This window comes from Bufo gargarizans, chromosome 5 (assembly GCF_014858855.1).
Source record: "Bufo gargarizans isolate SCDJY-AF-19 chromosome 5, ASM1485885v1, whole genome shotgun sequence".
Taxonomy (NCBI): Eukaryota; Metazoa; Chordata; class Amphibia; order Anura; family Bufonidae; genus Bufo; species Bufo gargarizans.
The window spans coordinates 25,836,752-25,864,711 of NC_058084.1; the positions used below are offsets into that span (position 1 = coordinate 25,836,752).

Here is a 27,960-nt window from a genome sequence, read left to right on the forward strand (position 1 = left end):
TGGACGTAACTGGAAAAGTTTGCCATCGTCAGTGGCCTACCTCCAATAGACTCAGAAAGTCTAGAACGGTTCACCGAGGAACAGTGGACCGAAGAAGACTGGTCAATGTGTAACCCTTATTAGAAGCGCCAAATCCCAAGAAGTTATGGAAGGAGAAAATTAATTAAATTGACCAGCAGGGTGTCAAAAGAGCGTTGTCATAAATCTAACTACTAACAGCTTGGTGGTGTGAGATACAGGAATTAGATCTATAGTGAAGGAGGTTACCAAAAGGTATACAAATAGTGTCAAGGTAGGAGATTGGCACTATTTAATATGCAATGAAAGAAATGACTGATATACAGCAGTAACAATAGTAAAATAATATAAACATATATATAATAAATTAGAAGCTTATATTGATCAGCGTAACTATAATAATTTATTCACTTCACAGGGGGGTGGCCTGCTGGATAAACTCAAGACACCAGCAGGATCCGATACCCCCCCCCCCTAGCCAGAATTGCCTGTAGAATCTTAAATGCTGATGGTTTGCCCAGTAAGGAAGAAAAGCCTTCACTTCGGTATTATTAATGAAGAATTTGGCATCTTTAATGCAGACAATGAGCTCAATGCGTTTCGGGGTGTGCAAACCCCTTCATCAGGAGTAAAATACATAAAATCAATGGAAAATATATATTATCCGATTAGCCGATCGTTCTACATTGCTACCCCTCCAGCTGCCTTCCATTTTGCACCCCTTAATTTCCTTCCATCTCCTTTTTCATTTCTTTACACTTCATCCACTGGCGCCTCCAGTTTTATCCTATCTCTTAGAAATATACTTCCACTAGATTGGATTAACCCTTGCTCTTTATTTCCTTTCTCTTCCTACATATCTACCTTCAATATAGGCAGACCACATAGCTGCTATGGGGCCCGTGGGGAACCAAAGGCACTATCCCCTAATTATACTCATTGTCCAGCTCCAATATACTTATCCCTATCATCAGTGGAGAAAGCTCAAAGATCTGTGATGAAGGTCCTATACATTTAGTAAAGGAACTGCACAAAGAATGGTGTAGCTCCTAGGTTAGATAGGAGCATCTGCCAGGACCTATGATGACATCATCTTCAGAATCACAGGTCCTGTACATCCAGTAAAGGATCTGCACAGAACTCTGTATACTATATTTTCCTCGCTCATGCCAGGTCTAAAAAAGTGGGCGTGGCATGGGCAAAGAAGGGGACAGGTTCATCTCAATTACCATTTTCTAGGCCTGTTTTAAGCATAGAAAATGGTCTAAATGTAAGACAGCAAGGAAGCTATCTTACATTTAGAAGCAAAGGTGGATCTGCCGAAGTTATGTAGAGGCTGGCATCTCTTCATAACTCTGGCGGATCCATTGCCAGTGCGGGCTTTAGTCGCTGTTTAGTCGCCAGTCTTAATAAATTGTCACGGCGGACGTACACTAGTACCAAAGATAACACACCAACCAGGCTCTGGACGAGAGACAGGGGAAGGGTCACCTCCTAGCTAATCCCTGACCTCTTTCCCTGCACTGCTCAGCCCACAGCAGACCTTAAAGGTAGGTGTGCTAGTGTCCTCCAGCCTGGGCTAGCAAAAACCCTGAATTCCCTAAGATGGTGAAGTGGGGAGAAAGGAGCAGTCTGCTCACACAGAACCTGGATGGACAAGAAGACACAAACAACCAAACTAACAATGACACTTATCTCAGAGAGCAGGAACAGACAGCCAACCTTCTCTCCAAGCTTCCCAGACAGAATGAACAGTATAATCCGCTCAGGGCACTGGGCGGTGTGCTATTTAAACTAATGACCCCACCCAGTGCACCTGATGAGAGGCGGATCCAGCATGGCTCCAAAGCAACCACTAAACTTGTGCTGCAATCCTGGCCGACCTCCGTACAGCGTCAGAGTGGGGCATGACATAAATGTGCCCCATATTATATACAGCAGTGTACTGATATGTGAGGTACGAGTTGTAATTTATACCTCACATATCAGTACACTGCTGTGTATACTGGCCAGGCACAGGTAGTAGGAGGGGCTATGAATGGGGCATGGGGGCCCAATTTAGATTTTTGCTATGATCCCAGTGATTTCTATGTACGCCCCTGGCCATGGGTATACTTTACCTGCCTGTCCAGTAGTGTGGCATCAGAATGGGTGTTCAGTGCTGCGGGGGACATAGTTACTAGTGATGAGCGGCAGGGGTCATATTCGAATTCGCGATATTTTGCAAATATTTTGTAGAATATTCATCGAATATTCGTTATATTCTGCTGTTTTTTTACTCGAAAAATCGGCAAGGTAATGATTGTGTAATATGCAAATTTTCATAATGCAAACTTTAGGAGTAGTGTTGTTTGCGAATTTTCGTAATGCAAATTTTTTATTGCGAATTTTTCAACTTACAACTATTAGACAAAGAAGATTATAGCACTATATTAGCTAAATTGCTCTATATTTGTTTTTTTTTTTCCAAATATTCGCTTTATTGCTATAACTTAGTTTTTTCGAATATTCGTAATATTGTAAAACAAGAATATATAGCAATATAGCGAATATTCGAAAAAAAAAACGAATATAGAGCAATTTAGCTAATATAGTGCTATAATCTTCTTTGTCTAATAGTTGTAATTTTTTTCTCATCTGAAGTTCAGATTGGAAAAAAATAAAAACTATAAAAAAAAGATTATAGCACTATATTAGCTAAATTTCTCTATTCATTTTTTTCTTCGAATATTCGCTATATTGCTATAACTTCGTTTTTTTGAATATTCATAATATTCTAAAACAAGAATATATAGCAATATAGCGAATATTCTAAAAAAAAAACGAATATAGAGCAATTTAGCTAATATAGTGCTATAATCTTATTTTTTTTTTATAGTTGTAATTTTTTTCCAATCTGGACTTCAGATGAGAAAAAAAATTACAACTATTAGGCAAAGAAGATTATGGCACTATATTAGCTAAATTGCTCTATATTCTTTTTTTTTCGAATATTCGCTATATTGCTATATATTCTTGTTTTAGAATATTACGAATATTCGAAAAAACGAAGTTATAGCAATAAAGCGAATATTTGGAAAAAAAACAAATATAGAGCAATTTAGCTAATATAGTGCTATAATCTTCTTTGTCTAATAGTTGTAAGTTGAAAAATTCGCAATAAAAAATTTGCATTACGAAAATTCGCAAACAACACTACTCCTAAATTCAAATATACTGCAGCCTTCTCATTGGCCCACAAGCTAGAAGCAGGAAGGGATCATGTGTACTGATTAAAAAAAAAAATCAAATATTCGAAATTACAAATATATATCACTATATTCGAAATATTCGCAAATTTTCGAAGTACCTATATTTGCAATAAAAATGTGAAATTCGAATATTCATGATCAACACTAATAGTTACCCTAAAGAGAATGCGCCTTTCCTCCAAAAATGTTGAGAGACTAACCTTCATAAAGATGAGTTAGTTATGGATCAACCAGGAATTCCAGATGTCGATGCCTGATACTTCTGCCGCTAATGATCATACTGTAGTGTGCTACCACAGCGGAATGTTGTGCAAAATGCCCGTTACTTCTGGCCACGTGCTGCTGCCACCATTCTGATGAAGCTACCTGCCTGCTGCCACTGCTGCCTTTCCTTCTTGGCCTACTGATATGTACAAAGGAGCATAGCTATAGGGAGTGCAGAGGTAGCAGTAGCTACTGGTCCCAGGAGCCTGAGGGGGCCCAAAGACCCTTCTGCTGCATAAGAAGACCCTGGTATTATAGAAACTGCATGCTGGTGAAGTTACATCTCTGGCTGGAGGCAAGAGGTTAGGTCAAGAATTTGGCATGGGGGGGGGGGTTCAATTTTTGCCTCCCTGCCCCTGGCCACAAAGCACTGAGCGGAGGGGGCCCGATGAATGTACATGTTACATCTTTACAAGGATATGCATGTCACTGGGCCTTGTTCTGCCACTACTGTGATCTGCCACCATCTCGTGCTGTATACCACTGCGGCTGCTCCTCCCTGTCCCCACTCTGTCATGAGGCCACTGTCGTCACTGTATGGCTGTGCTCACAGAAGAACAGAAAAAAATAACTATCCTGTATTTTGAGCATTCGTAAGACCTATTTCACATGGTCAGTATTTGGTCAGTATTTTGTATGACTATTTGATAAGTATTTGTAAGCCAAAACCAGGAGTGGGTCCAAAACACAGAAGAGATACAAATATGTCCATATATATATATATATATATTATCTCTTGAGGTTCCACTCCTGGTTTTGGCTTATACTGATCAAATACTGATGCAAAATACTGACCGTGTGAAAGTGGCTTTACAGATGCTCATAATACAGGATCATTTTTTTATTTTATATTTCTGTTCTTCTGATGGATCAGAAGAACAGACAAATAAACTGTGATGTGAACACAGCCTTACCGGAACTGCTACCACCATCCCCACTCTGTTATGGGGCCACTACTGTCACTGTTACTTTTACTGCTGCTTCTGCCATTCTCCCCACTCGGTCATGGGGCCACTACTTGAATCTTGGTGCACTGCACAGTTATGTACAGAGCAATAAATTAGACCTGATGGTAACAGTGACTTGTAATACTGACGTACAGTAAATCTACAGCTAACAGAAGGGATTAAAAAACTTGTGTTTGCACTGCCACAACATGGATTAAAAGAACATTTTTTCTCCACTACTTTATTGGCTTCATTACTCAATTATTCCAATTACTTTTAAAAAAAACTAAAAAAAAAATTTTCTTGACCTGTCCTGCACAACTAACTACAGACCAGTCTCCAATCTCCCCTTTATCTCTAAGCTCCTGGAGCTTCTGGTCTATTCTCACCTAATCCACTATCTCTCTGCTCACTCTCTCCTAGATCCATTACAATGTGGTTTCCACACCCTACATTATACAGAAACTGCCCTCACCAAAGTGACAAATGACCTCCTGACAGCAAAATGCAAAGGTGACTACTCTCTGTTCATTCTCCTTGAACTCTCTGCAGCATTTGACACTGTAGACCACCATCTCCTACTTACAGTCCCATGCTCCAAAATATCTGCCTGAAGTACACTGCTCTCTCCTGGTTTTCTTCCTATCTCTCTGACTGCTCTTTTAGAGTATCATTCGCTGGCTCTACTTCTCCTCTCCCTCTTGCTGTGGGGGTTCCTCAGGGTTCAGTCCTAGGCCCTCTCCTCTTTTCCCTCTACACAGCCCCAATTGGGCAGACTATCAGCAGATTTGATCTCCAGAACCATCTCTATGCTAATGACACACAACTATACACTTCATCCCCGACATCACCCCTGCTGTAATACAGAACACCAGTGACTGTCTGTCTGCTGTCTCTAACATTATGTCCTCTCTCTATCTGAAACTGAATCTTTCAAAAACTGAACTTCTTGTGTTCTCTCCATGTACTAACCTACCTTAACCTGATATCTCACTCTCAGTTTGTGGGTCCATCATCACACCTAGGCAGCATGCTCGCTGACTACGTGTTATTTTTGAAACTGAATATAGAGGGTGAAGGAAATATCAATCTCCCACCTGTTTATGTTGATTGCACCTCAAAAACATGGAAACAATAAAAACTCTTATTGTTGCCCTGAATCATTCCCGCCTCGATCACTGTAACTCACCATTATTTGGCCTCCCCCTCACCAGACTCTCCCTTCTCCAATATATCCTTAATGCAGCAGCCAGGCTCACTTACGGTATCTGTCTAACCGTTACTCTGATGCCGCCACTCTGTGCCAGTCATTGCACTGGTTGCCCATACAGTATAGAATCCAATTTAAACTGCTTGTCCTCACCCACAAAGCTCTCTTCAGTGCCGCACCCCCTACATATCTTCCCTCATCTCTGTCCTACTGTCCAAGACTTCTCCCAAGCTGCACCATTTCTCTGGAATTCCCTACCCCAAGAAATAAAGTTAAAGGCTTTCTACAACTTTGGGGGAATTCTTTTAATATTGTAGTGCCCCCAACTGTGATAACCCTCCCCAAGACTGCCCCTATTAGTAGAAGAGCCCTCCAGTATTAATAATGCCCACACAGAGCCCCCAGTAGAAATAAGGCCTCCTTTTGCTCCCCCAGAGGTAATAAAGCTCTCTACAGACCCCCAGTAGTAATAATAGCAATGGAGCGAGGCGCATACATAGCGTAGTGCGGATTGACTTGGGGGGAAGACTTCAGGCTAGGATGGGGTTAATGTTGTTTGGAAGTTATGGCGAGGGTTGGTTTAAACTAAGGGGGGGGAGTTAGTAGTTTGGCGGGCAGTATATATGGTGTGTAGGGAGGGGTTTCGGGCAGTTACAGTGTAGAGCCAGAGTGTTTAGGGATCCATCATGTCTTTCTGGATGAGCTGTTAGCAGCGGTCAGGGCCGCTGTCGAGGTACACGGTGCTGAGCTACTGCAACAGACCATTCAGTCTGCTTTGAACCCCCCTTCTACTTCTACTGTGGCTGCGCGTTATAGCAGGGCTAGGAGGTCAGGGCCCCCTGAACGCTTGAGCCCCGAATCTACCCCCCGGGTCCGCTGACGCCTAAGGAGCCCCACCAGGGACCCTCCGCTGCGGTCTGAAGTGTCCGTTCCCAGTTCGGCACTCAGGCGAAGCGGGAGGAATCCAGCAGCGCGTGGCGGGTCGGCGAGAGAGGGACGGGCTCGCTCTGGTCCCGTCTCCCATGCTACAAGGGGGAGAGAGTATGTGCAGGCGGCTGACTCCCCGCTCGAGCCTTGAGCGTGTTACCTGCGGTGCATGGCGATGGTGTGGCCGGGTTTTCCTGCGGCTCGGGCCTTCCGGCCAGGGAGGTGGAGGTGGATTCGGCACCGCGGCAAGTGTCATCAGGTCGGCAGCCCCAGCACACGAGGATCAGAGAGCGCAGTGGAGATACAGTGGAGGAGACATTGCACCATTGCCAGAACGGATGCGGTGGCTCCGCCCCCTGACCTTCGGCATGATGACGCGGCTTACATCGCCGCAGCTGTGGAGCCTGGATCATTAAGGGCGAATAGAATGGGGAGTTTGCGGCCATGTGATGAGGCCACTGCTACAATGGAGATGCCGGGTATCCTTCCCCTACGTCAGCAGTCTGAGGGGGAGCTATCACTTTTGGAGGAGGGAGAAGTGGAGCCAGGAGGAGAAACAGCGGCAGGCGGAAGGGACGTCTCTTTGGGGGAGGACGCCGTGCCATACAGGCTGGACATGCCATTGGTGACACCCGGGAGGAGACCTGCGGCTGCCAGAGAATCCATCCGGGGACGGCCAGGTGAGGGGACGTTGGGTCAGATTCCTGTTGGGGGGCTCTGAAGTTTTGGTGCGGGATGTATTGTCGGGTATGCTCTCATTGTTGTCGTGATTGGGTTCTGGATCCACCGCATCCCCGGGGTCAGTCTGGGCTCCGGCACAAACGTTGGCGCTGGAACAAGGGACGGCGCTGGGTTTTAGCAGGGGTGGGTGAGAACAGGACCGCGGCTGGTACACAGGCCTCAGTATTGGAGGGGGTAGCGGGAGTTAGAGGTGACTAGGGAGAAATTTACGTGTGTTTTGAGGGGCCGCTGGGGGCTCATCTGAAGCAAGAGACTAGGGAAAAGATATGGTAGGATGAATATGTAGAATATTTATCGTTGCTTCCATTGGAGAAATTTAATTTAGATAGGGGAAAACCGGACGAGAGTAAAAAGGAGGAGGAAGAAAGGAGGCGGTATAGATTGATTCCACGTACTTTTCAAAATTGGCTTCAAGCCTTTGCGATTTTAGCCAGCGTAGTTGGGGAAAAAGCGCCCGAGCACTGCTTGGCCCTTTTCTGCTATATGGATTCTATCGGGGGGAGCATCAGACATATGGGGGTGTGGCGTGGCTTAGGTATGACAAGCAGTTCCGGCAGCGGAAGGCGGTCAGGCCTAGCATTCGTTGGGACCACAAGGACATTGTTCTTTGGATGCGGTTGATGGCGGCACCTAAGGGAGGTGCTCAGCCCTTTAGTGCATCGGCCGGGGGTGCCTCAGCTTCGGAATCTCAGGGGGGGAATAGGAGGGGCTGTTGCTGGCAGTATAACGAAGGACATTGCAGGTTCTTGTCTGATTGCCGGTACAAGCATGAGTGCTCTGGTTGCGGCGGATCCCATAGTTTGTCTCTGTGTTTCAAGCGAGGGAGGGGTAAGGGACCCGAGGTTATGCAGAAGAGGGGTGACGCCGGTGAGGGTGGAAGAGATGGAGCCCTATTTAAGGAAGTATCCAAATAGGGAGGTAGCTCAGTTGTTGTTGGCAGGGTTTTCTGGGGGTTTCGTTATTCCGTGTAGTTTAGTGGGGGCGAGAATGGCGTCCTGGAATTTGTCCTCAGCTTTGCGCCACCCGGATGTGGTAAGGGAGAAGATTGAGAAGGAGGTGGTGGCTGGCAGGGTTGTAGGCCCCTTTGCCGGATTTGTGGGTTTCCCCTTTGGGTTTAGTGCCTAAGAAGGAGCCCAATAAGTTCAGCCTCATTCATCATTTGTCTTATCCGCTGGAGGGGTTTGTGAACGATGATATAGCAGATGAGTTGTGCTCCGTTTCGTACACGTCTTTTGATCAGGTGGTGCGGTGGGTCCGGCGTTTCGGGCAAGGCCCCCTTCTTGCGAAGACGGATATTGAGGCTGCGTTTCGGTTGTTGCCCATTCACCCTGATAGCTTGCATTTACTTGGTTTTCAATGGGAGGGTTGTTTCTACGTTGATTTTTGTTTGCCAATGGGATGCGCAATTTCGTGCTCATTGTTTGAATCGTTTAGTTCTTTTCTAGAATGGGTGGTGAAACAGGAGGCGGGATGGAGTTCGGTTTTGCATTATCTGGACGATTTTTAGTTTTTGGGTCCGGCTGGATCGAGGGTGTGTGCTGTTTTGTTACGTACGATGGAAAGAGTGGCAGCGCGGTTTGGGATCCTGTTAGCGGCGGAAAAGACAGAGGGCCCGTCCACGGTTATAACATTTATGGGGATTGAGATTGACAGTGTGGTCATGGAATGTCGGCTGCCTGAAAATAAGGTGTCTGATTTGTTGAATGAGGTGGTGTTCCTACGAAGGGCTAAGAAAGTCCAGCTCAAGCGGGTTCAATCGGTCTTGGGCAAATTGAACTTCGCTTGTCACATTTTGCCGATGGGACGGGTTTTTTGTCGTCGTTTGGTGCTGGCGACAGCAGGGGTTACCGCCCCTTTTCACCTCTTGCGATTACCAGCGGCAATTAAGGATGATTTTGCAGTGTGGGAGACGTTTCTGTTGGAGTATAATGGGCGGTCTATGTGGATGGAGGCAGTGATTAGTAGCGTGGAATTGGAATTGTTCTCGGATGCATCAGGTTCGTGTTTTCGAACTTCCAGTGCATTAGATTCAATTGTATTGCAATCCTAAGGACTGTATTATAGTTGTATCTATCTGGCAGGCAGGACATTCGGGGCCTGTTTTAACCTAGCAACGCCCCTGCTGTAGTCTCCCTGTAGTTAAACTTCCAAGCCTTCACACTAAGATTGGGCCACCTTGTGGGAAGTATATGATTAGGCACAGTGGCCTGTGTATACCTTATTTATCGCAATTTGTGACAAAATCATTCAGAACAAATCAAATGTAATGCCGAACTTCAGCAAGGCTGCTGAATTGCATTTTACAAACTTCACTCAACTCCATTAAACAATTAATGATTTGAGGAGTCCAAGTAGTCGCAATGGTGGCCAAGACTATCAAAAACTCACTTGTACAACAATGTCAGCAGATGGGATACCCTCAATCTTTTATAGTAGATTCTCTAGCATACGGCAGAAGAGAAGTAACAAATGTCCTCAAAATATAACCAATATACATGCTGACAGATAGATCCCACCCATAGATGTCAAGAAAAATAAAAAATAAAAAAATGGAGACAGCACGTCCAAAAGGTGGAATTTATTCCAGATGCAACGTTTCTGCTGTGTGGTAGCCTTTTTCAAGCATGCATATACACCAGAAGGTGGGGATTAAATACCCACATACAAAACATGTGAGGGGGAGTGACCTGTGATACAATTAGCTTCATTGACATCAGCAGTTAGAGATAGTTCAAAACGCTAATAACATAGCATACATTGTCCATGATGTGCAGGTGAGGATGGGCGGGTAGCCTGTAGTATTAGGGCTATGAGGAATGCCATGTGGGACACCAAGTCAAGTCAAATACAGGTGGAACGCATCTGCGTTCCAGCATCATACTTCTGGGGGCGTCACTTCCGGTGCCGGACTCTCGCGGACCGCATTTGCGTTCCAACTCGGCACTTCCGGTTATGTCACATCCGGATGCAGGTGCCGGACTCACGTGGACCGCATTTGCGTTCCAACCCGGCTCTTCCGGTAATGTCACATCCGGAATCAACAGGGACGCCCTTATACTGTTATAATACAACAATAATCACTGTGCTTGCATATAGGGTGGGTATTTGGCGCACTTTGTGGGCAGACAATTAATGAGTAGCAATAGCATTCCGCGGATCCCACTTTACTTTCTAGTTAGCCAGGTTAACCCCCTTAACTGAAGATTTTATAACACTTGAGTCATATCTTTCCAGATGATACAACACGTGAAGTTGAGATGGTATGTACCCCTGGTGTCTAATATTTAAATGTTCTTAGTTACAATATCTAAGGAATTATTTACACTTGTGGTTCTAATAAAAAAGGGGGCATCCTAACATTCATTGGTCACAAATCCGTAAACAGGCCCTCACCTGGTGGTTTAGAACGTTCAGTTGCAAGACTCATCAATACATCAATGTGTCCAAAATCCTGTTTCTTCAGGCCAAGTTTCATGCAACATTTAATTTTATTTATTTTTTTAAGTTGGCGAATATGCATACTGCACTTTAATGCAGCGGCAGCTGAGAGCCCCCTGCCCGCCTCGTCTCTCTGGATGCGCCCACTGTCTCCAGAAGAGAGGAAGTAGTGAGTAGGACCTCACAATAATCTTGTTTCCCATTGGCTAAGGCACAGTGCATTGCATTGTGCTGGACCACCACCAGCAAGTACAGAACACAGAAGGAACAAACCGAACACACACAAGAGAGAAATGGACATTAGACCCCCTTAACTTGCGATAAGCCACCAATTTCTGTCATACAAAAAGTCCCTTTTAACCACTAATTCTAAGAACCATAACTTTTTACTTTTCTGTTCAGATGAGGGAACCCTAAGCCGTATGAGGTGTTTGTTTTTTGTTTTTTTTTGTGGCCCAAGTTTTATTTTTTACAATATTTTTTCTTGAAAATACATAACAAAAAAACGTATTATGTTGCATAATTAAAAGTTCTCCCATTCTTATTTACACTATATTATACTTTTAGTAGATGAGACATTGGTATATTGACTCAGTGAAGACAACTGTTCTATGTATGCCTGCACTCAAGGAGAAAGGAGACGTTGCGTTGAGGTCATGTTTAACGTACAGACGATAAACTTCAGTGATAGATCATCAATATGAGATCAACAAGGGTCTGGAACTTCCACTGGTCAGCAGTATGAACAGGCTGAGGCACTTGGTAAGTGTTTAGGCCTCTTCGTAGGTCAGTGACATCATATTCATTGCTCACATAGCCTAGGTGCAGATCAGCCCTGTGGAGAAACCAACCTCGCCACTGGGTTTTGGAGAGGCCTGTTTACCAGCCTCTTGCCTCAGGATTACGGCCCTTCAAGATACTTTTACTAACTTTTAAACCCCTGAAACCTATTCAAGTGAATTTTGGATAGGTTTGTCCCCAAGTTATACTGGTTAAATTGATATAAGTTATATGTATATACAATGTAAACTCACAAAGTTGTAACAATTTATAAGAAGTGTAACTTTTCAGCGTAGGAGATAGTTGAGTAGATACAGAAATTGACTCAATTACCTCCTAGACAGAGGGGAGGAATATGCTGGGTGTGTTTCTATTGTCCCATTGTGTCCGATTGGTTGCTGTACTTACATTGTATGTGTTGTAATATATTGATTGGTTGTATTTTAAAACCCTGTGGGCAGTACTATGTTTGTGGATTGTGAATAAAAGAGGCTGTACGTGCAAGTACAGTCAGAGGCTGCTTTTATACCTTCATGAAGTTTTGGCTCATGTTTGGGGAATGCGATAACTACACTCTTGGGGATTGCTATATCACAATACTCCCCTGAGTATAAGCTCTTGTAAGAGCTTGTTCCTGGTTCCTGTCTCTGCATTTAGGAGAGGTTCACCCACTGGAGCCTTGTCGTAGGTCCAGGGTAGGTAGGAGACGGCGAGACCTCCACCAAGCTTCGGCGGTTCGTGGGGTCTGCAGTGCTGACGGTGTCAAGTGGAGTGCTTGGAGTCCTCTGGAAGCACTAGGAGCATCTATCGATGGAGGTACCCGGTCGGGGTGTTAGGTGTTCCGTTACAAGCCCTATTCAAGATGAGATGAGCTGAGCTGCTGACCGAGGAAGAAGTCTTCCGCTTCAGCTCTGAAACAGCAGACTCAATCTATCCTCGTCTGCCCACTTTCTTAGATCTTCGGACCTTTTATCAGGACTCTGGTGAAAGCGGATACTATCTGCCCTGAATTGGGACCTTTCTGAGGCCACAGGACCGCTCCGTTCCGGAGATGTATGAGAGGCCTAGCTGAGGAAGAACCCCCGGGCTGGATTTAAACAGGAGCGCGGCTGCCTACAGTGCTCCACTTCCGCTTCAGCCGACAAGAACCACAGTACCGCAAGCATGGTGCAAGGTACTAGGGTGCATAAAAGGGGCCTACCTCGATCTAGCGGCATAAGAGATAATTTCGCCGTTCCGAGCGCTGTATTCAAGGTTTCGGCGCCATCTTAGATCTCTACAGAGAAGCTGTTCGCGGTCCGCTGACAGAGGCATCAGTAAGCCCTGAATTTTCATAATTTAAAGCTCCTGCAATTCAGAGTGGGGCAATCATTATGGGAGCCTGTCAGATTTAAGTTCTGCCAGTTAATCAGCGATAAGCCGGCTTTCAGCTACGGCCATACCCTAGTTACAGTGACTCTATATGACCTGCAGACCCTTTCATAACGTCAGTTAGTAGGGTTTTTCTGCAGGCCTAAAGTTTGCTTTCTTAATACTTGCATATTTAAAGAGACAGTAACCTATTCAGGTTTCTGGTACATTCAAGCAGAAGTATTACTCCCACAGTCACAGGATGTTATAATAGCTGGAAAACAAATCATATACACATCCAAACCTAGTAATGTGATAATCACTTATTTTTGATGAAGAAGTGAGTAAACAGCTTAAGGGGCCAAACATACGCAGCTATGGTGAAAGTTGGAAGATATAGGGGGGCTTACCAAGACTCTCACAAGCAGTCTAAGACATCTTCCCTGGCACAATCTGACCTCGACAGATTTATGATGAAGAAAAACTCAAACTCTCAAGGGGCACCTCAGTACACCCCCAAAAGTAACCCTCATCGGCAATCACTATCACAACAAGATAGAGAAAGTGATGATGAAGACCAAGTAGATGTCGCTTCAGATCTCCCAATATCTAGATCCTTCATCTCGCAAGCTTTATCCAAAGCATTAAACCCGGTGTTAGAGGAACTATCTGAAATAAAAAGGGAGGTGAGACAAATAGGTCAGAGAGTGGAAGCCTTAGAGTCTACCCAATCTGCCGTAGCCGAATATACCTGCAAAAACTCTACTGCTCTCTCTGTTTATCAACAACACATCAACTATCTATATGATTATATGGAAGATCAGGATAACAGAGGCAGAAGGAACAATATTCGCATCAGAGGAGTCCCAGAGACTGTCGCTACAGAAGCAATTCCCTCTGCAACGAAAGAAATTTGCCTATCCTTGTTGGGGGAGGATTACCCTGATCCAATTATTATAGAAAGAGCCCACCGTGCGCTACGTCCTAAACCTAAGCCTGGGGACCCCCCAAGGGATATCATTTGAAAGCTCTTAAATTTTGCACAGAAAGATCTAGTGATGAAAAGAGCCAGGGAGAGCGGGAACATTGAATATGAAGGTTCTCAAATCCTCCTATTTCAAGATCTGGCCCCTGCCACTCTTAATAAGAGACGCGCCCCCAAAAACCTCTCACTGACCACCTAAGACAAAGACGCATTGCTTTTAGGTGGCTGTTCCCATTTGGGATGCTGATAACCTGCAAAGAGAAGAAATACATCTTGAGATCACCTAAAGACCCCCCAGATATTCTTGCCGCTTTAGAAATTCAAAATGTGGACATACCAGACTGGTCAGCCACCAATTACGTTTTCATTCCACAAGACATCATGGCTCCTTCCGCTTGGGAAATAGTCGGGGGTGGCAAGCCACAAAGGTCTAAGAAAAAGCAGGGTAAACTCACCCCTAGACGTATAATTGCAGAAGAAGACTGATCACATCCAGGATCTTTTGAATTTGTATGTTATTTCTGTCAATTTGATAGTAAAATGGTTGTGATGGTAAGGCTGCTGACTGTGTAATCCCTACAGTTCACATAATATTTCCTCCGGTAACTCTAACAAGTTAGACTTGATCCTTATGGGGTTAGATTTTTTGGGAGAAGACAGTCAGCAGATTATGCCTGAGATACCCTGCTGTTAAGCTACAGTTACTTCCCTGTAGTAATCAACAGCAAACGTTAGTGAAATTGGTTATTAGTACGTAATTGCTACATGTACTACTCACTTCTTTAATCTTTAACTTCTAGTTAAGTTTGAAGGTTTCTACTCTGTATGTCAGCCCTGAACAGTTTTCCGGCCTTGTTGCCTCTGTCCCCTCGAACTGCAACCAGTGGTTCAGACCTCAAACGGTCCCATGTAGGGATAATGAAATCCCTGGTCCAGAATATTGACAGAGGAATGTTACTCAATTATTCACTTTGGTTATTAACGTTATTTCACTTACCTTTTAGCCTTTTCCCACCCCTCCTTAAACTCTCTGATCCAGTGATACCATCGACCTACTTCGTGTTCAATAGTTCTATAGAAAACTCAGGTAGACAGCGGTATGTAAGACCTTTACCCCCCACAATATTCATTATGGCAGATTTACATATAGCCACATATAATGTTAGAGGTTTTAAATCTCCTGCAAAATGGAGCCAGATCCTACATAGAGAAAAAAACACAGTAATCTTTATCCAGGAAACACATTTTAAAGACAATAGAATCCCTAACATGTCGAGATCATATTTTAATCTCTGGTACCACAGCTCTTCAGAACACTCCAATAAACTCGGTGTGAGTATTGGCTTCCACAAACACACAGATTTTACCATGACAGGACTAAAATCTGACCCCAATGGAAGGTACTTATTTGTAAAAGGAACTATAAACTCTCAAATTTATACGTTCATTAACCTATATGCACCTAATGTAGCACAAAAATTGTGGTTAAAAAATGTGTGGCAGTTGCTTGAGGAATTCAGAGAAGGCATTGCAGTAGTTGCTGGTGACTTCAATGTCGCCCTTAACCCTCATTTAGACACTTCGTCAGGCAAATCCTCAGTCCCATTAAAATCGCTCAACACCATTAAAAAATTAATACACGATAGTAGTCTCATAGACGCATGGAGAGTGTATAACCCAGGCGAGAGAGATTTCTCCTTTTATTCACACCCCCACAGTACATATCACAGATTAGATTATATTTTGATCCCTGCAACCCAAATCAAATGCTGCTCTGAGGCTCACATTGGTAATATTGTACACTCAGATCATGCACCTGTATTTTTCACATTGAAAACACCTGATAGGCTCCCCAGCAGTGGCGTACCAAGGGGGGGGCGGGCGGGCCGCCCCGGGTGCCACTCACAAGGGGGGTGCCATGACGGAGTCACCCCGGCTCCATCCACTGCTGCACCGCGACGCGACTCCGCCAGGCGCCGGCTTCGGTGGAAGGATTATTGCGGCGGCGCGCAACATGACGTGACGTCACGACGCTGACGCCGCGCCGCCTTCACGGATCAGAAGCGGAAGGATCCATTATACCAGCGGTCGGACGGGCATCATCAAAATAAATGTGAGTAAATAATTGTGTAATTAAGGTGTGTGTGTGTGTGTGCGCGTAATTTAGTGGGGGTTTGTAATTAAGGGGGGGTGTAATTAAGGGATGTGTGTGTGTAATTAAGGGAGGGGTAAGTCGTAAGTAAGGTGGGGAGGGAGGGGGTGTAATTAAGGGGAGAAGAGAGGGGGTGTAATTAAGGGGGGTGTACCGTGTAATTAAGGTGGGGAGGGAGGGGGTGCAATTAAGGGGGGGTGTTATTAAGGGAGGGGGTGTAATTAAGGTAGGGAGGGAGGGGGTGTAATTAAGGGGAGAAGAGAGGGTGTAATTAAGGGGGGGTGCAGGATTTGTTCATTTTATTGATGGGGATTTGGATTTTTTTTCTTTTTGGTGCAGATGGAAAGTGATTTTTTTAAGGGGGTGCAGGTTTTTATTTTATTAAGGAAGGGTTAAGGGGTCTGACTCTATTAAGGGGTGGTTAATGGGTTTTATTAAGGGGGGTTAATGGGTTTATTTCGTTAAGGGGGTGTGCAGGTGTTTTTAATTATTAATGTACTATACTGCTGTACTCGAGTCGGGGGACAAATATTATTGAAAACATTGAAAAAAGTTTGTGCATGTTTTCTTAACTTTCTTGGGGGGGTGCCAAAGAAAGGGTTCGCCCCGGGTGCCAAATGCTCTAGGTACGCCCCTGCTCCCCAGAACGTACATTTGGAGACTCAATGAGACATTGATAGATAACTCGCAAGTTAAAGATAAAATTGAGGCTAAACTCAAGGAATTCTTCTCTCTGAACAATTCAGAATCAGTGTCTCCACACATGTTATGGGAAGCCCATAAATCAGTCATCAGAGGCAAATTTATTTCTATTGCTTCACATGTAAACAAACAGAGGAGAGCCAGAATGGACGACTTATATAAAAAAAATTCCGTATTAGAAGCCTCGCATAAAAGCTCCAATAATAAACAACAATTACTGGAACTTTCCGCAATCAGAGACGAACTTAAGGAACTTCTGAATAAACAATCAGCCAAGTTATACCTGGCCCTTAACCAGAAGTTTTATGCCCATGGTAACAAACCCACTAAGTTCATGTTGGCTTTAATAAAACAGCATAAACGCAAATCCAGGATTTCAGCTATTCAGACTGATGAGAAAACATTAGTTAAAATTGATTTAGAAATAGCAGAGGCCTTTCATAGGTTCTATTCAGAGCTGTATAACATAGTAAAATCCGATAATTCCGCCCTTAAAGAAGAAAAAGACGCCTTGACGAAAGAGTTCCTTAGTAAATTGCATCTCCCATCGTTGTCTGCAGAACAGGCAATGAATCTTTGTTCCCCAATTAAGCTCTCTGAATTAGTGGATATACTAAAAAAGATGGCCAAAGGGAAATGCCCAGGACCGGATGGTCTCCCAATGCTATACTATCTCTCTTTTAAAGAGACGTCATTGCCCCATTTGCTTAACTCTTTCAATGAAGCGCTAGCAGGTAAGCCATTCCTACCGCAAACTGTCAACTCACACATTTCTCTGATCCCCAAACCACAAAAGGACCCGAATCTATGTTCCAGTTACAGACCTATATCTTTGTTGATCCTTGATATTAAAATGTAAGCCAAAATATTGGCTAACAGAATAAAACCTCTATTAAAAGATCTCATCCATACTGACCAAACAGATTTCATTCCTGGGCGTGAAGGTAAAGATAACACCTATAAGGTTTTAAATGCTATAGCCTTAGCTAAAAAAAAAAAAAACTGGCACTCCTTTTGTGGTCCTGGGGACAGATGCTGAAAAAGCGTTAGACAGAGTGGCATGGGCCTTCATTAAAAACACCCTAAGTTTGGTTTCCCTGACTCCTTCATAGAAGCTATATTCTCACTATATACACTCACCTAAAGAATTATTAGGAACACCATACTAATACTGTGTTGGACCCCCTTTTGCCTTCAGAACTGCCTTAATTCTATGTGGCATTGATTCAACAAGGTGCTGATAGCATTCTTTAGAAATGTTGGCCCATATTGATAGGATAGCATCTTGCAGTTGGAGATTTGAGGGATGCACATCCAGGGCACGAAGCTCCCGTTCCACCACATCCCAAAGATGCTCTATTGGGTTGAGATCTGGTGACTGTGGGGGCCATTTTAGTACAGTGAACTCATTGTCATGTTCAAGAAACCAATTGGAAATGATTCGAGCTTTGTGACATGGTGCATTATCCTGCTGGAAGTAGCCATCAGAGGATGGGTACATTTTGGTCATAAAGGGATGGAAACAATGCTCAGGTAGCCCGTGGCATTTAAACGATGGCCAATTGGCACTAAGGGGCCTAAAGTGTGCCCATAAAACATCCCCCACACCATTACACCACCACCAGCCTGCACAGTGGTAACAAGGCATGATGGATACATGTTCTCATTCTGTTTACGCCAAATTCGGACTCTACCATTTGAATGTCTCAACAGAAATCGAGACTCATCAGACCAGGCAACATTTTTCCAGTCTTCAACAGTCCAATTTTGGTGAGCTCGTGCAAATTGTAGCCTCTTTTTCCTATTTGTAATGGAGATGAGTGGTACCCGGTGGGGTCTTTTGCTGTTGTAGCCCACCTTTCTTTCCCATTCTGAAATTCAGTTTGGAGTTCAGGAGATTGTCTGGACCAGGACCACAACCCTACATGCATTGAAGCAACTGCCATGTGATTGGTTGACTAGATAATCGCATTAATGAGAAATAGAACAGGTGTTCCTAATAATTCTTTAGGTGAGTGTATATCTCCTAGTGCCAATATTAAAGTTAATGACATTCTTTCTCAGCCTGTTCTGATAAATAACGGGACCAGACAAGGTTGTCCCCTGTCACCTTTACTCTTCATTCTTACAATTGAACCTCTTTTACAACATGTTAGACAAACCAAAGAGATAAAAGGCCTGACCTGTGGGAATTTGGAGATTAAACAGGTGGCATATGCCGATGATTTACTTCTAATGATCTCTAACCCAACGCAAGCTTTCCCTGTCATAATCAAGACCTTTACCACCTTTGGCTTCATCTCAAATTTTAAAATAAATTTGTCTAAATCAGTAGCGATGAATATAAATCTCCCTCCCAAACTCCCACAGAAACTAAAAGATAACTCCCCATTCGAATGGACATACTCATTCATAAAATTCCTGGGAATAAATATCACGCCAGACCTAAATAGACTTTGAGGGTAATTCCCCCCCCCCCCCCGGTTAAAATCCATTCCTGCTATGCTAAACTCGTGGTCTCCCTCCTTTATCTCCTGGATAGGCAGACGTAATATTTTCAATTCTTTAATAGTTCCTAAGATCACCTACCTTCTACAAGTCCTCCCTATAAAATTGCCATATAGTTTCTTTGAGTCTTTTAGGAAGATATCTTCCTCTTATGTCTGGGGTAATATAAAACCCAGAATTTCCAATAGGATCCTGCTTCTTCCCTTCATAAAGGGGGAAATCGGCCTTCCTTCCATTAAAAGATATCACAGAGCTGTTCACCTTAGCAGAGTCATTGATCTGATTAGGAGGCCAGAACATAAATTATGGATCCCTCTGGAGGAAAAGTTGGTGGGGAGTCCTATCAGACCCTTGTTATTATCTGAACCCGGGATACCCCCTCAATGGACTGGTGGAGATCCTTTGGCATCTGCTACATTATCACTGTGGAAAAACCCAGATATCAGAGGAACTTGCTTGTCCTATCCGTCAACACTGATAACTATTCAGGACTGCCTTAGCCTTAATACAGATAGTTTTAATATATTACCCTCTCAAATGCGTAACTCCACCTTACCTATCCATGAGTTATGGACGTTGAAGGCACCCTTTTAGATTCCACCTCTTTAATAAGTAAATTTAATCTCACAAACCTCAGTCAGATTTAATTCTCATGCCTAAAATCTATCACTAGTTCTATCCTCAAAAAGATCAGATTAGATCCATCACTAACATGGTTTGAGAAACTTGTTTCTCAAGCTCTATACCCAACGAGGATCATCTCCACTGTAATTAGAAATTTACTGCCTTCAGAAGTTCCTTCCTCCCTTTACTTCATTAAGGAATGGGAGAAAGACTTAGATAAAAAATTCTCCGTAAGAGATACCCAGATTATTCTAAGCGCCCCTAAGAGTATTTCCAGATGTGTAATTGTACAAGAGAATGCATATAAAGTTCTTACAAGGTGGTATTTAACCCCTGTAAGACTTAGTCTGATGTACGGGAACACATCTAATAGTTGTTGGAGATGCCTTTCTGAAAAAGGTTCCTTCTTACATATATGGTGGTCGTGCGCCAAAATAAAAGATTTTTGGAACCTGATCTTTAAGCTGTTGAGAGACATTCTTGGAATGAATGAGGACATTCTCCCATGCTGTCCAGAAATAGTTCTTCTGAATCTTTTACCTAACCATTTAACTACCTATAAACTATCCCTTTTGAGAATTTTGTTAGCAGCAGCGAGAATTCTAATTGCCTCCAATTGGAAGTCAGCAGTTCCTCCGTCAATATCTCAATGGAGAGGGAAAGTTGAAGCCCTAGCAAGACTAGAAGAACTATCTCATTGGGAACTTCGCTCCCATCATAAGTATACTAAGATATGGCTCCCATGGAAGGCTGGGAAGGATTTTATAACCCCTCATCAGCTTAAAGACTAAAACCCTCACCATTCTGACACAAGAGTTTAGTCTGTCCTTTACCACGCTCATTGAGATGATATATCTATATATGTCACTACGTCTGTTCTACATATGGCTTCAAAATCATTTGGTCTCATCTAGCTCTTACGTGTAATTAAATACCTGATGAACATAATCCTCCGATCCAGAGAAGTGTTAACCTTGTTCAACCTGCTTATCCTCTCCTTCCCCCCCTCCCCATCCTTCCCCTCTCCCTATGCCTCTATCCCTTTCTTTGGTAGTTTACCAGTTTAATAACGGTCTATATAGCCCATTTGTTTATGTTTCAAATATGGTACAAAATGTCACTAGCTGATAATGTACAGGCTTGTCAAGCTTTATCCATTTTGTCTCACCGATACAAGCTCAGGAAATGTTACCATTTGCTGATCATTGAATTCCCTCACGCTCCTGATGTATGGTGGCCATCTATGCTTACCATCTGCATATTGTTAAGTTTTGGTACCTGTACTGGCTTTACGCATTATACTGTAACAAAGATTGATCATTGTACATGTGGTCTTGTAGACCTTGTTTGTATCATTTATACAAGTTATAAAATCAATAAAAAGATTTAAAAAAGAAAAAGATGAGATGAGCTGTGATACCAAGCACAGTCATGGATGGTAATGTGCTTGGCAAGCAGTGATGAGATCTCAAACCTGATAATAGGTCATCAATATGCTTGGAGTCAAATCCACATTATATTCGATTATTGGTAATGTAGAAAATAAGGTCCAGCACATATGGATCAAATGTTTATAATGGGTCAATCAAGAAAAAATAGTTAAGTCCAGCATATAGAAAGATTACATTTTTATTATTATTGCTAAATTGACGTATACTACACACAACGATATAGGTAGTGCCACCAGGGTATTGGGTGGGCCAGTGTTCAAGGGAGGGGGAGGGGGCAGGGGAAGGGGGGGCGGGGAACTGTGTGATGTTGGGGAGAGGGATGATAGTCCCTACACTCGTACCCTAGCCTAACCCTCTGCCCAGGGACATCCCCTGAAGGTGGGGACTCCCTGTCCTCAAGCTTCAACTACCCACTCCAGCTATGCCCTATAAAGTACAGGCGGGAGGGGGGGTGCCCCTGGGTAAACTCCTATAAAAGAGGACGTCCCTGGGCAGAGGGTTAGGCTAGGGTACGAGTGTAGGGACTATCATCCCTCTCCCCAACATCACACAGTTTCCCGCCCCCGCTTCCTTGAACACTGGCCCACCCAAGACCCTGGTGGCACTACCTATATTGTCGTGTGTAGTATACGTCAATTTAGCAATAATAATAAAAATGTAATCTTTCTATATAAGGGTTATTTCTATATGCTGGACTTAACTAATGTAGAAAATAGTCTGTACCTTTGGGATGATGTAGCCTCTGAACTTGATATCTTCAGTGATGGCATGGAAAAGTGCAGTTGGAGCCAGGTCAAGAACTCTCTGGATTTCATGGATGACAGCATTTGTATACGCCAGCTGGGTCTTGTCCATGATCTCGGGGAGACGCAAAGACTTGGTTACCTCGTCTATCTCCTGCTGAACTTTAGCTGTGAGGAAAAGATCAGATCAGCCAGGTGAGTAGTCAGGTTAGAACAATAGTGGATTATAATGAGGACACAAAGTTTCTTGGGAGAGAGGGATGATTTTTTTTAACCTTGAATTGCAGCAAAGAAAGTTACAAAATGAATATATTGAGTGATACCTGCAAAGATATAGTAAGGCTACTTTCACACTAGCGTTTTTGCTGGATCCGAAAGTGTTCAGCAACAACGCTTACGTTACGGATAATACAGCCATCTGAATCCGTTATGAACAGATCCAGTTGTATTATCTTTAATATTGCCAAGACGGATCCGTCATTAACTCCATTGAAAGTCAATGGGGGACGGATCTGTTTTCTATTGTGTCAGATTGTGACAGAGAAAATGGATCTGTCCCCATTGACTTGCATCGGGGGTCATGCAGGATCCGTCTTGCTCCGCATCCCAGGACGGAAAGAAAACCTCAGCATGTTGCGGTTTGCTCTCCGGTATGGGAACGCAACTAAACGGAACGGAATGCATTTTGGAGCACTCCGTTCTGTTCAATTTAGTTTTGTCCCCAATGACAATGAATTGGGACAAAACTGAAGCGTTTTTTCCCGGTATTGAGCCCCTATGACGGATCTCAATACCGAAAAACTTAAACACTAGTGTGAGAGTATCCTAAGGCAGATGACCAAATATATGCCAGTCCTGATCCGGAGCCTGGAGCTTCAAGGATCAGAGTCAGAATGTGAGTGACTGTATTAATGAGTCTAGGGTTTCTAACAGCTAAGGGGTCTGGTCTGGAATCTCTGTTTACTTATATATTGTGGTGATTAGCTTTGTGACAGTAGGCAACATGGCATCAAATGTCGTCAGAGTGACATGGAAGTCCATTTTGAATAGAGCTTTGCCTGTTTTTATTTTGCAACACCAAAATAATTGAGTAGTAACCCAGAGCGTGCACTACCATTCCTAGAACCTGCTACTGTCTTAAATGCCTAACCTACAGTACAGACCAAAAGTTTGGACACACCTTCTCATTCAAAGAGTTTTCTTTATTTTCATGACTGAAAATTGTAGATTCACACTGAAGGCATCAAAACTATAAATTAACACATGTGGAATTATATACATAACAAAAAAGTGTGAAACAACTGAAAATATGTCATATTCTAGGTTCTTCAAAGTAGCGACCTTTTGCTTTGATTACTGCTTTGCACACTCTTGGCATTCTCTTGATGAGCTTCAAGAGGTAGTCACCTGAAATGGTCTTCACTTCACAGGTGTGCCCTGTCAGGTGTAATAAGTGGGATTTCTTGCCTTATAAATGGGGTTGGGACCATCAGTTGCATTGAGGAGAAGTCAGGTGGATACTGATAGCTGCTTTTTTCTTGCCATAATACACATTCTAACAGTCTATTCAGTAGGACTAAGTAAAGAAAAATTAGTGGCCATCATTACTTTATGAAATTAAGGTCAGTCAGTCCGAAAAATTGGGAAAACTTTGAAAGTAAAGGCTATTTGACCATGAAGGAGAGCGATGGGGTGCTGCGCCAGATGACCTGGCCTCCACAGTCACCGAACCTGAACCCAATCGAGATGGTTTGGGGTGAGCTGGACCGCAGAGTGAAGGCAAAAGGGCTAACAAGTGCTAAGCATCTCTGGGAACTCCTTCAAGACTGCTGGAAGACCATTTCAGGTGACTACCTCTTGAAGCTCATCAAGAGAATGCCAAGAGTGTGCAAAGCAGTAATCAAAGCAAAAGGTGGCTACTTTGAAGAACCTAGAATATGACATATTTTCAGTTGTTTCACACTTTTTTGTTATGTATATAATTCCACATGTGTTAATTTATAGTTTGGATGCCTTAATAGTCATGAAAATAAAGAAAACTCTTTGAATGCGAAGGTGTGTCCAAACTTTTGGTCTGTACTGTATGTGTGATACCTGCATGCCTTCCAGGTCCGTTCATTAGGTGCTATGTAACTGTTATGTATTGTATTTCATGCACTGTGCCTGGTTGACCAGCAGGTGGCAGTGTTCCAGACAGAGAGTACCTCTAGATAGAATGGAACTTACCATTCCATCCTACCCCTTTTGGACAGAAGTGGGCTAGTCCTGCTTCCTACCAAGGGAGGGGTTGCAGTAAACTGGATAGAGAGTTGAGTTTTTTTTTTTTTAACTTCTTTTATTAAGAGGAAATAAAACAAAGTTACAGTACATTGACATATTCATTCCTGATACACATCCGAGTACAAACAAGTATACCATATCTCATAAATTTCGGGTATTTTCAACATTCACAATTGTTTCTGTGCTTTCGATTACACACTGCGCTGTTACTGGCTCCTTGTTCCTTCAAGTGGCGGCACCATTTCTACATCTTCCCAGTATTCCCATTAAATCGATTGGGCCATGGAACCCCGAGCCTGTGAAATAGCTTGTTGTAGTCTCGAGGATGTGTATTGTGTGTGGGGGTGTATTGTGTGAGTCACACCACAAACCCCAGACCCTGTCAAATTTGTGTGGTTTATTGCAGTGTTTAATCTCAGGTCTACACTCCACCCGAACCGGCAATAAGTCTGAGAGAAATGAAGTAACTTCTTCCCAGAAGGCAGCAATCGGACCACACCTCCAGATCCTATGCCAAAAGTCCGCCTCCATTTCCCCACACCTTAGACATGCAGTATATGGTGCTCTGCCCATTCTGTACAACCTAGTTGGTGTGAGTGAGATATGACTGGTGAATAATGTTTAACTGGACCATTTTATTTATGACTGCTGGCGATACACGTAAATGCAATTCCAATAAATCTGAAATTGATTCCTTAGTCAGTGTGGGTATTACTTTTTTCCATTTCTCTATTATCTTAAGGGGATTAGCTTTAACCTTTGCCTGTACCAGGTGTGAGTAAATTACTGACACAAGTCCTCTAGGTCCTTGGGTCTTAACGATTCCTATGAGTGGGAATTTAGATACCGTGGTATTGATGGTCGGGAAACTACTCTGTTTAGCTGATCTGAGCTGCAAGTATGAAAAGAAATGGGTTCGGGGAATGTTCTGTTTCTGTGCTAGTGCCTCAAATGTCATCAACACTCCCTGTTCAAACACATCTGAAAGGATGTTAACCCCTGCCGACTGTCTGCCCCCATAACTACTTGCATTTGTGGTAGTGATTGATTGGCCCACAAAGGTATGTCAGATGTGACCCCTGTGAATTGGGTTAGTGTTTTGGCCTCCTTCCAGGTTAGTTGCGCCAGTCTATGGAGAGGCAGCAGCGGTCTCTGAAATTTAGGAGGCATTTCAAGGACTGACCAAAGTGTATGGCAGTATAGGTATTGACAAAAAATCCACAAAAAAAACTAAGATAAAAACATCCTGCACGATATGATATACGAATGTGCGGATGTCCCTGGCCATATTATTGAAGAGAACCACAGAAATAAGATAATAATGCACTTATTAAAGTAGATGCAAGCACTTTGTCCATATATAGTGCTTGCATCTACTTTACTAAGTGCAGTATTATCTTATTTCTGTGGTTCTCTTCAATAATATGGCCAGGGACATCCGCACATTCGTATATCATATCGTGCAGGATGTTTTTATCTTAGTTTTTTTTGTGGATTTTTTTTGTCTATGTAGTATTTGCTTGAGGGAGTGGCACCTTCAAGTGTGAATGCGCACCTATTATCTTGGGAGTAGCATTCCTCTGCACTTTTGCCCCCTCCCCTATCCAATAGACCGCCTTAATTAGGTGATACATATGGCTGTGCTTGCTCCTCCTCCCATTGGTTGCTTGATGCACATGGAGGTGACTAGGAGCAGCACACCATATGTGTGGCGTCCGCGCTCCTGAACATAGAAGCCCAACGGCTTAGGTAGGTTTAGCGTAGGACCCGCCTGACCTGAGACCACCTTGGCGTTCAGTAGGCGGGCTTAGATGTGTTTTGATCAAAATATATTGACTAAGTGTCTCAGAAATTATCATATCAGAGTGAGGACTTTGTCCATATATAGTGCTTGCATCTACTTTACTAAGTGCATTATTATCTTATTTCTGTGGTTCTCAGTATAGGTATTGTTTTAAAAAATATTCTGAGACGGGCAGTTCTTCAGAGGAGTACCAAGTATAGTAGTCTAGTAATGCCATACCCCCTTCTACTTTAGGGCGTTTTAATGTATCCAGGCTTAATTTAGCTCTAGATCTTCCCCATATAAAAGTCCTACATAGTGAATCTATTTCCTGGAATACTGCCTTGGGTACGTGTACTTCGGAGTGTTGAAGTGTGTATAGGGTTTTGGGAAGTATGATCATTTTGATCACGTTAATGCGGCCTGCTATTGAAATGAGTAAGGTCTTCCAATTTTGTAGTTTATTCCGTATATGGCCAACTAAGGGATGAATATTGAGCGACAGGGCCTGGGAGTATTTTTTAGTGATAATTACCCAAGATATTTGATACCTTCAGCATTTCCACATGAGATGGGCCTGTCCAGCTTGCTCTACCCAGAGGCATATACACTGATTTCCCCCAGTTAATCCTAAAGCCTGAAAATTCCCCACATTCATTTATCAGTTCTATTGCACCCTTAAGAGATGTGCTAGGTGCTGATAAATATAGGATTGTGTCATCTGCATATAACCCAATACGCATCTCTTTCTCTCCCAATTTCACCCCGGTTAAATGATTTCTGCTTCTCAACCTGATTGCCAAAGTTTCAATCGGCCAGAGCAAACAGGAGTGGTGACCGCGGGCATCCCTGTCTAGTGCCTCTGTGAAGCTGAAATGTTTCTGAGATCTCCCCATTTATTAATAATCTGCTCACCGGGTTGCTATATAGAAGAGTGATCCATTTGAGAAATTGTGGACCAAAACCATATCCCTTTAGGCACTGAAACAAGATGGCCCGTTCTATGGAATCAAAGGCCTTGGCTGCATCCAATGAGGCCAATGCCCATTCAGCGTACAATGCATATCCTAATTGTCTGACTACTTGAACTCTTCTAATATTTTATGTGGTAGACTCTTGGTGCACCAGTGACAGGATTACCTGGTTTAGTCGCGTGGTCAGTACCCTAGTTAGGATTTTATAATCTACATTCAGCAATGCAATGGATCTATATGAACTGCATTCTAGGGGATCTTTATCTGGTTGCTTCCATTAATGACTCCAGCAATTGTCATGTTCCCAGAGCTGCATGGAGGGTGGCCAGTAGTTGCGGAGCTAGTTCCTTCGTGTGTTTGGCACAGACTTCCTTAGGAAGCCCATCAGGCCCAGGTGACTTCCCATTATTGAGATCTAATATGGCTTGCATAATTTCTTCTAGGCTAATTGGTTGGTCTAATTGCATACTTTGTTCTGTTGTGAGCTTGGGGAGGGGTATGCTTTCCAGATAGGCACTTATCTCTATTTCTGAAGTTGTTATGCTGGTTCTATATAAGTAGCTCTGTAGAATTGTGTAAAAGTTTGAAGGATAGTTTGTTGCGTGTTAATTATCTGACCTTTAGAATCTCTTAACAATAGCATTGTTGTAGATGGTGAGTTGTGACGGATCAGTTGGGCCAAAAGTTTAGCTGATTGATTCCCTAGTTCAAATGCTGCCCGTTTCAGAAAAAAATAATTTCCTGCCTGATTGAAGCCAAGCATTTCTATTAAATTCAGTCAGATGCTGAATATATTGTTGTTCCATTGTGTTGCACTGTGACTTCAGTTCTG

At 43.3% G+C, this 27,960-nt stretch overlaps 1 protein-coding gene across 1 annotated transcript in view; it reads right to left on the minus strand.

Annotated features, from left to right (window-relative positions):
• The window catches only part of LOC122938889 (cytochrome P450 2C39-like), a 94,585-nt gene that overhangs the window by 26,859 nt on the left and 39,766 nt on the right, over positions 1-27,960 (minus strand). Inside the window, exon 8 of the mRNA XM_044294744.1 lies at positions 22,072-22,259. Coding sequence (XP_044150679.1) covers positions 22,072-22,259 — 188 coding nt within the window. The remainder of the gene's footprint in view (positions 1-22,071; positions 22,260-27,960) is intronic.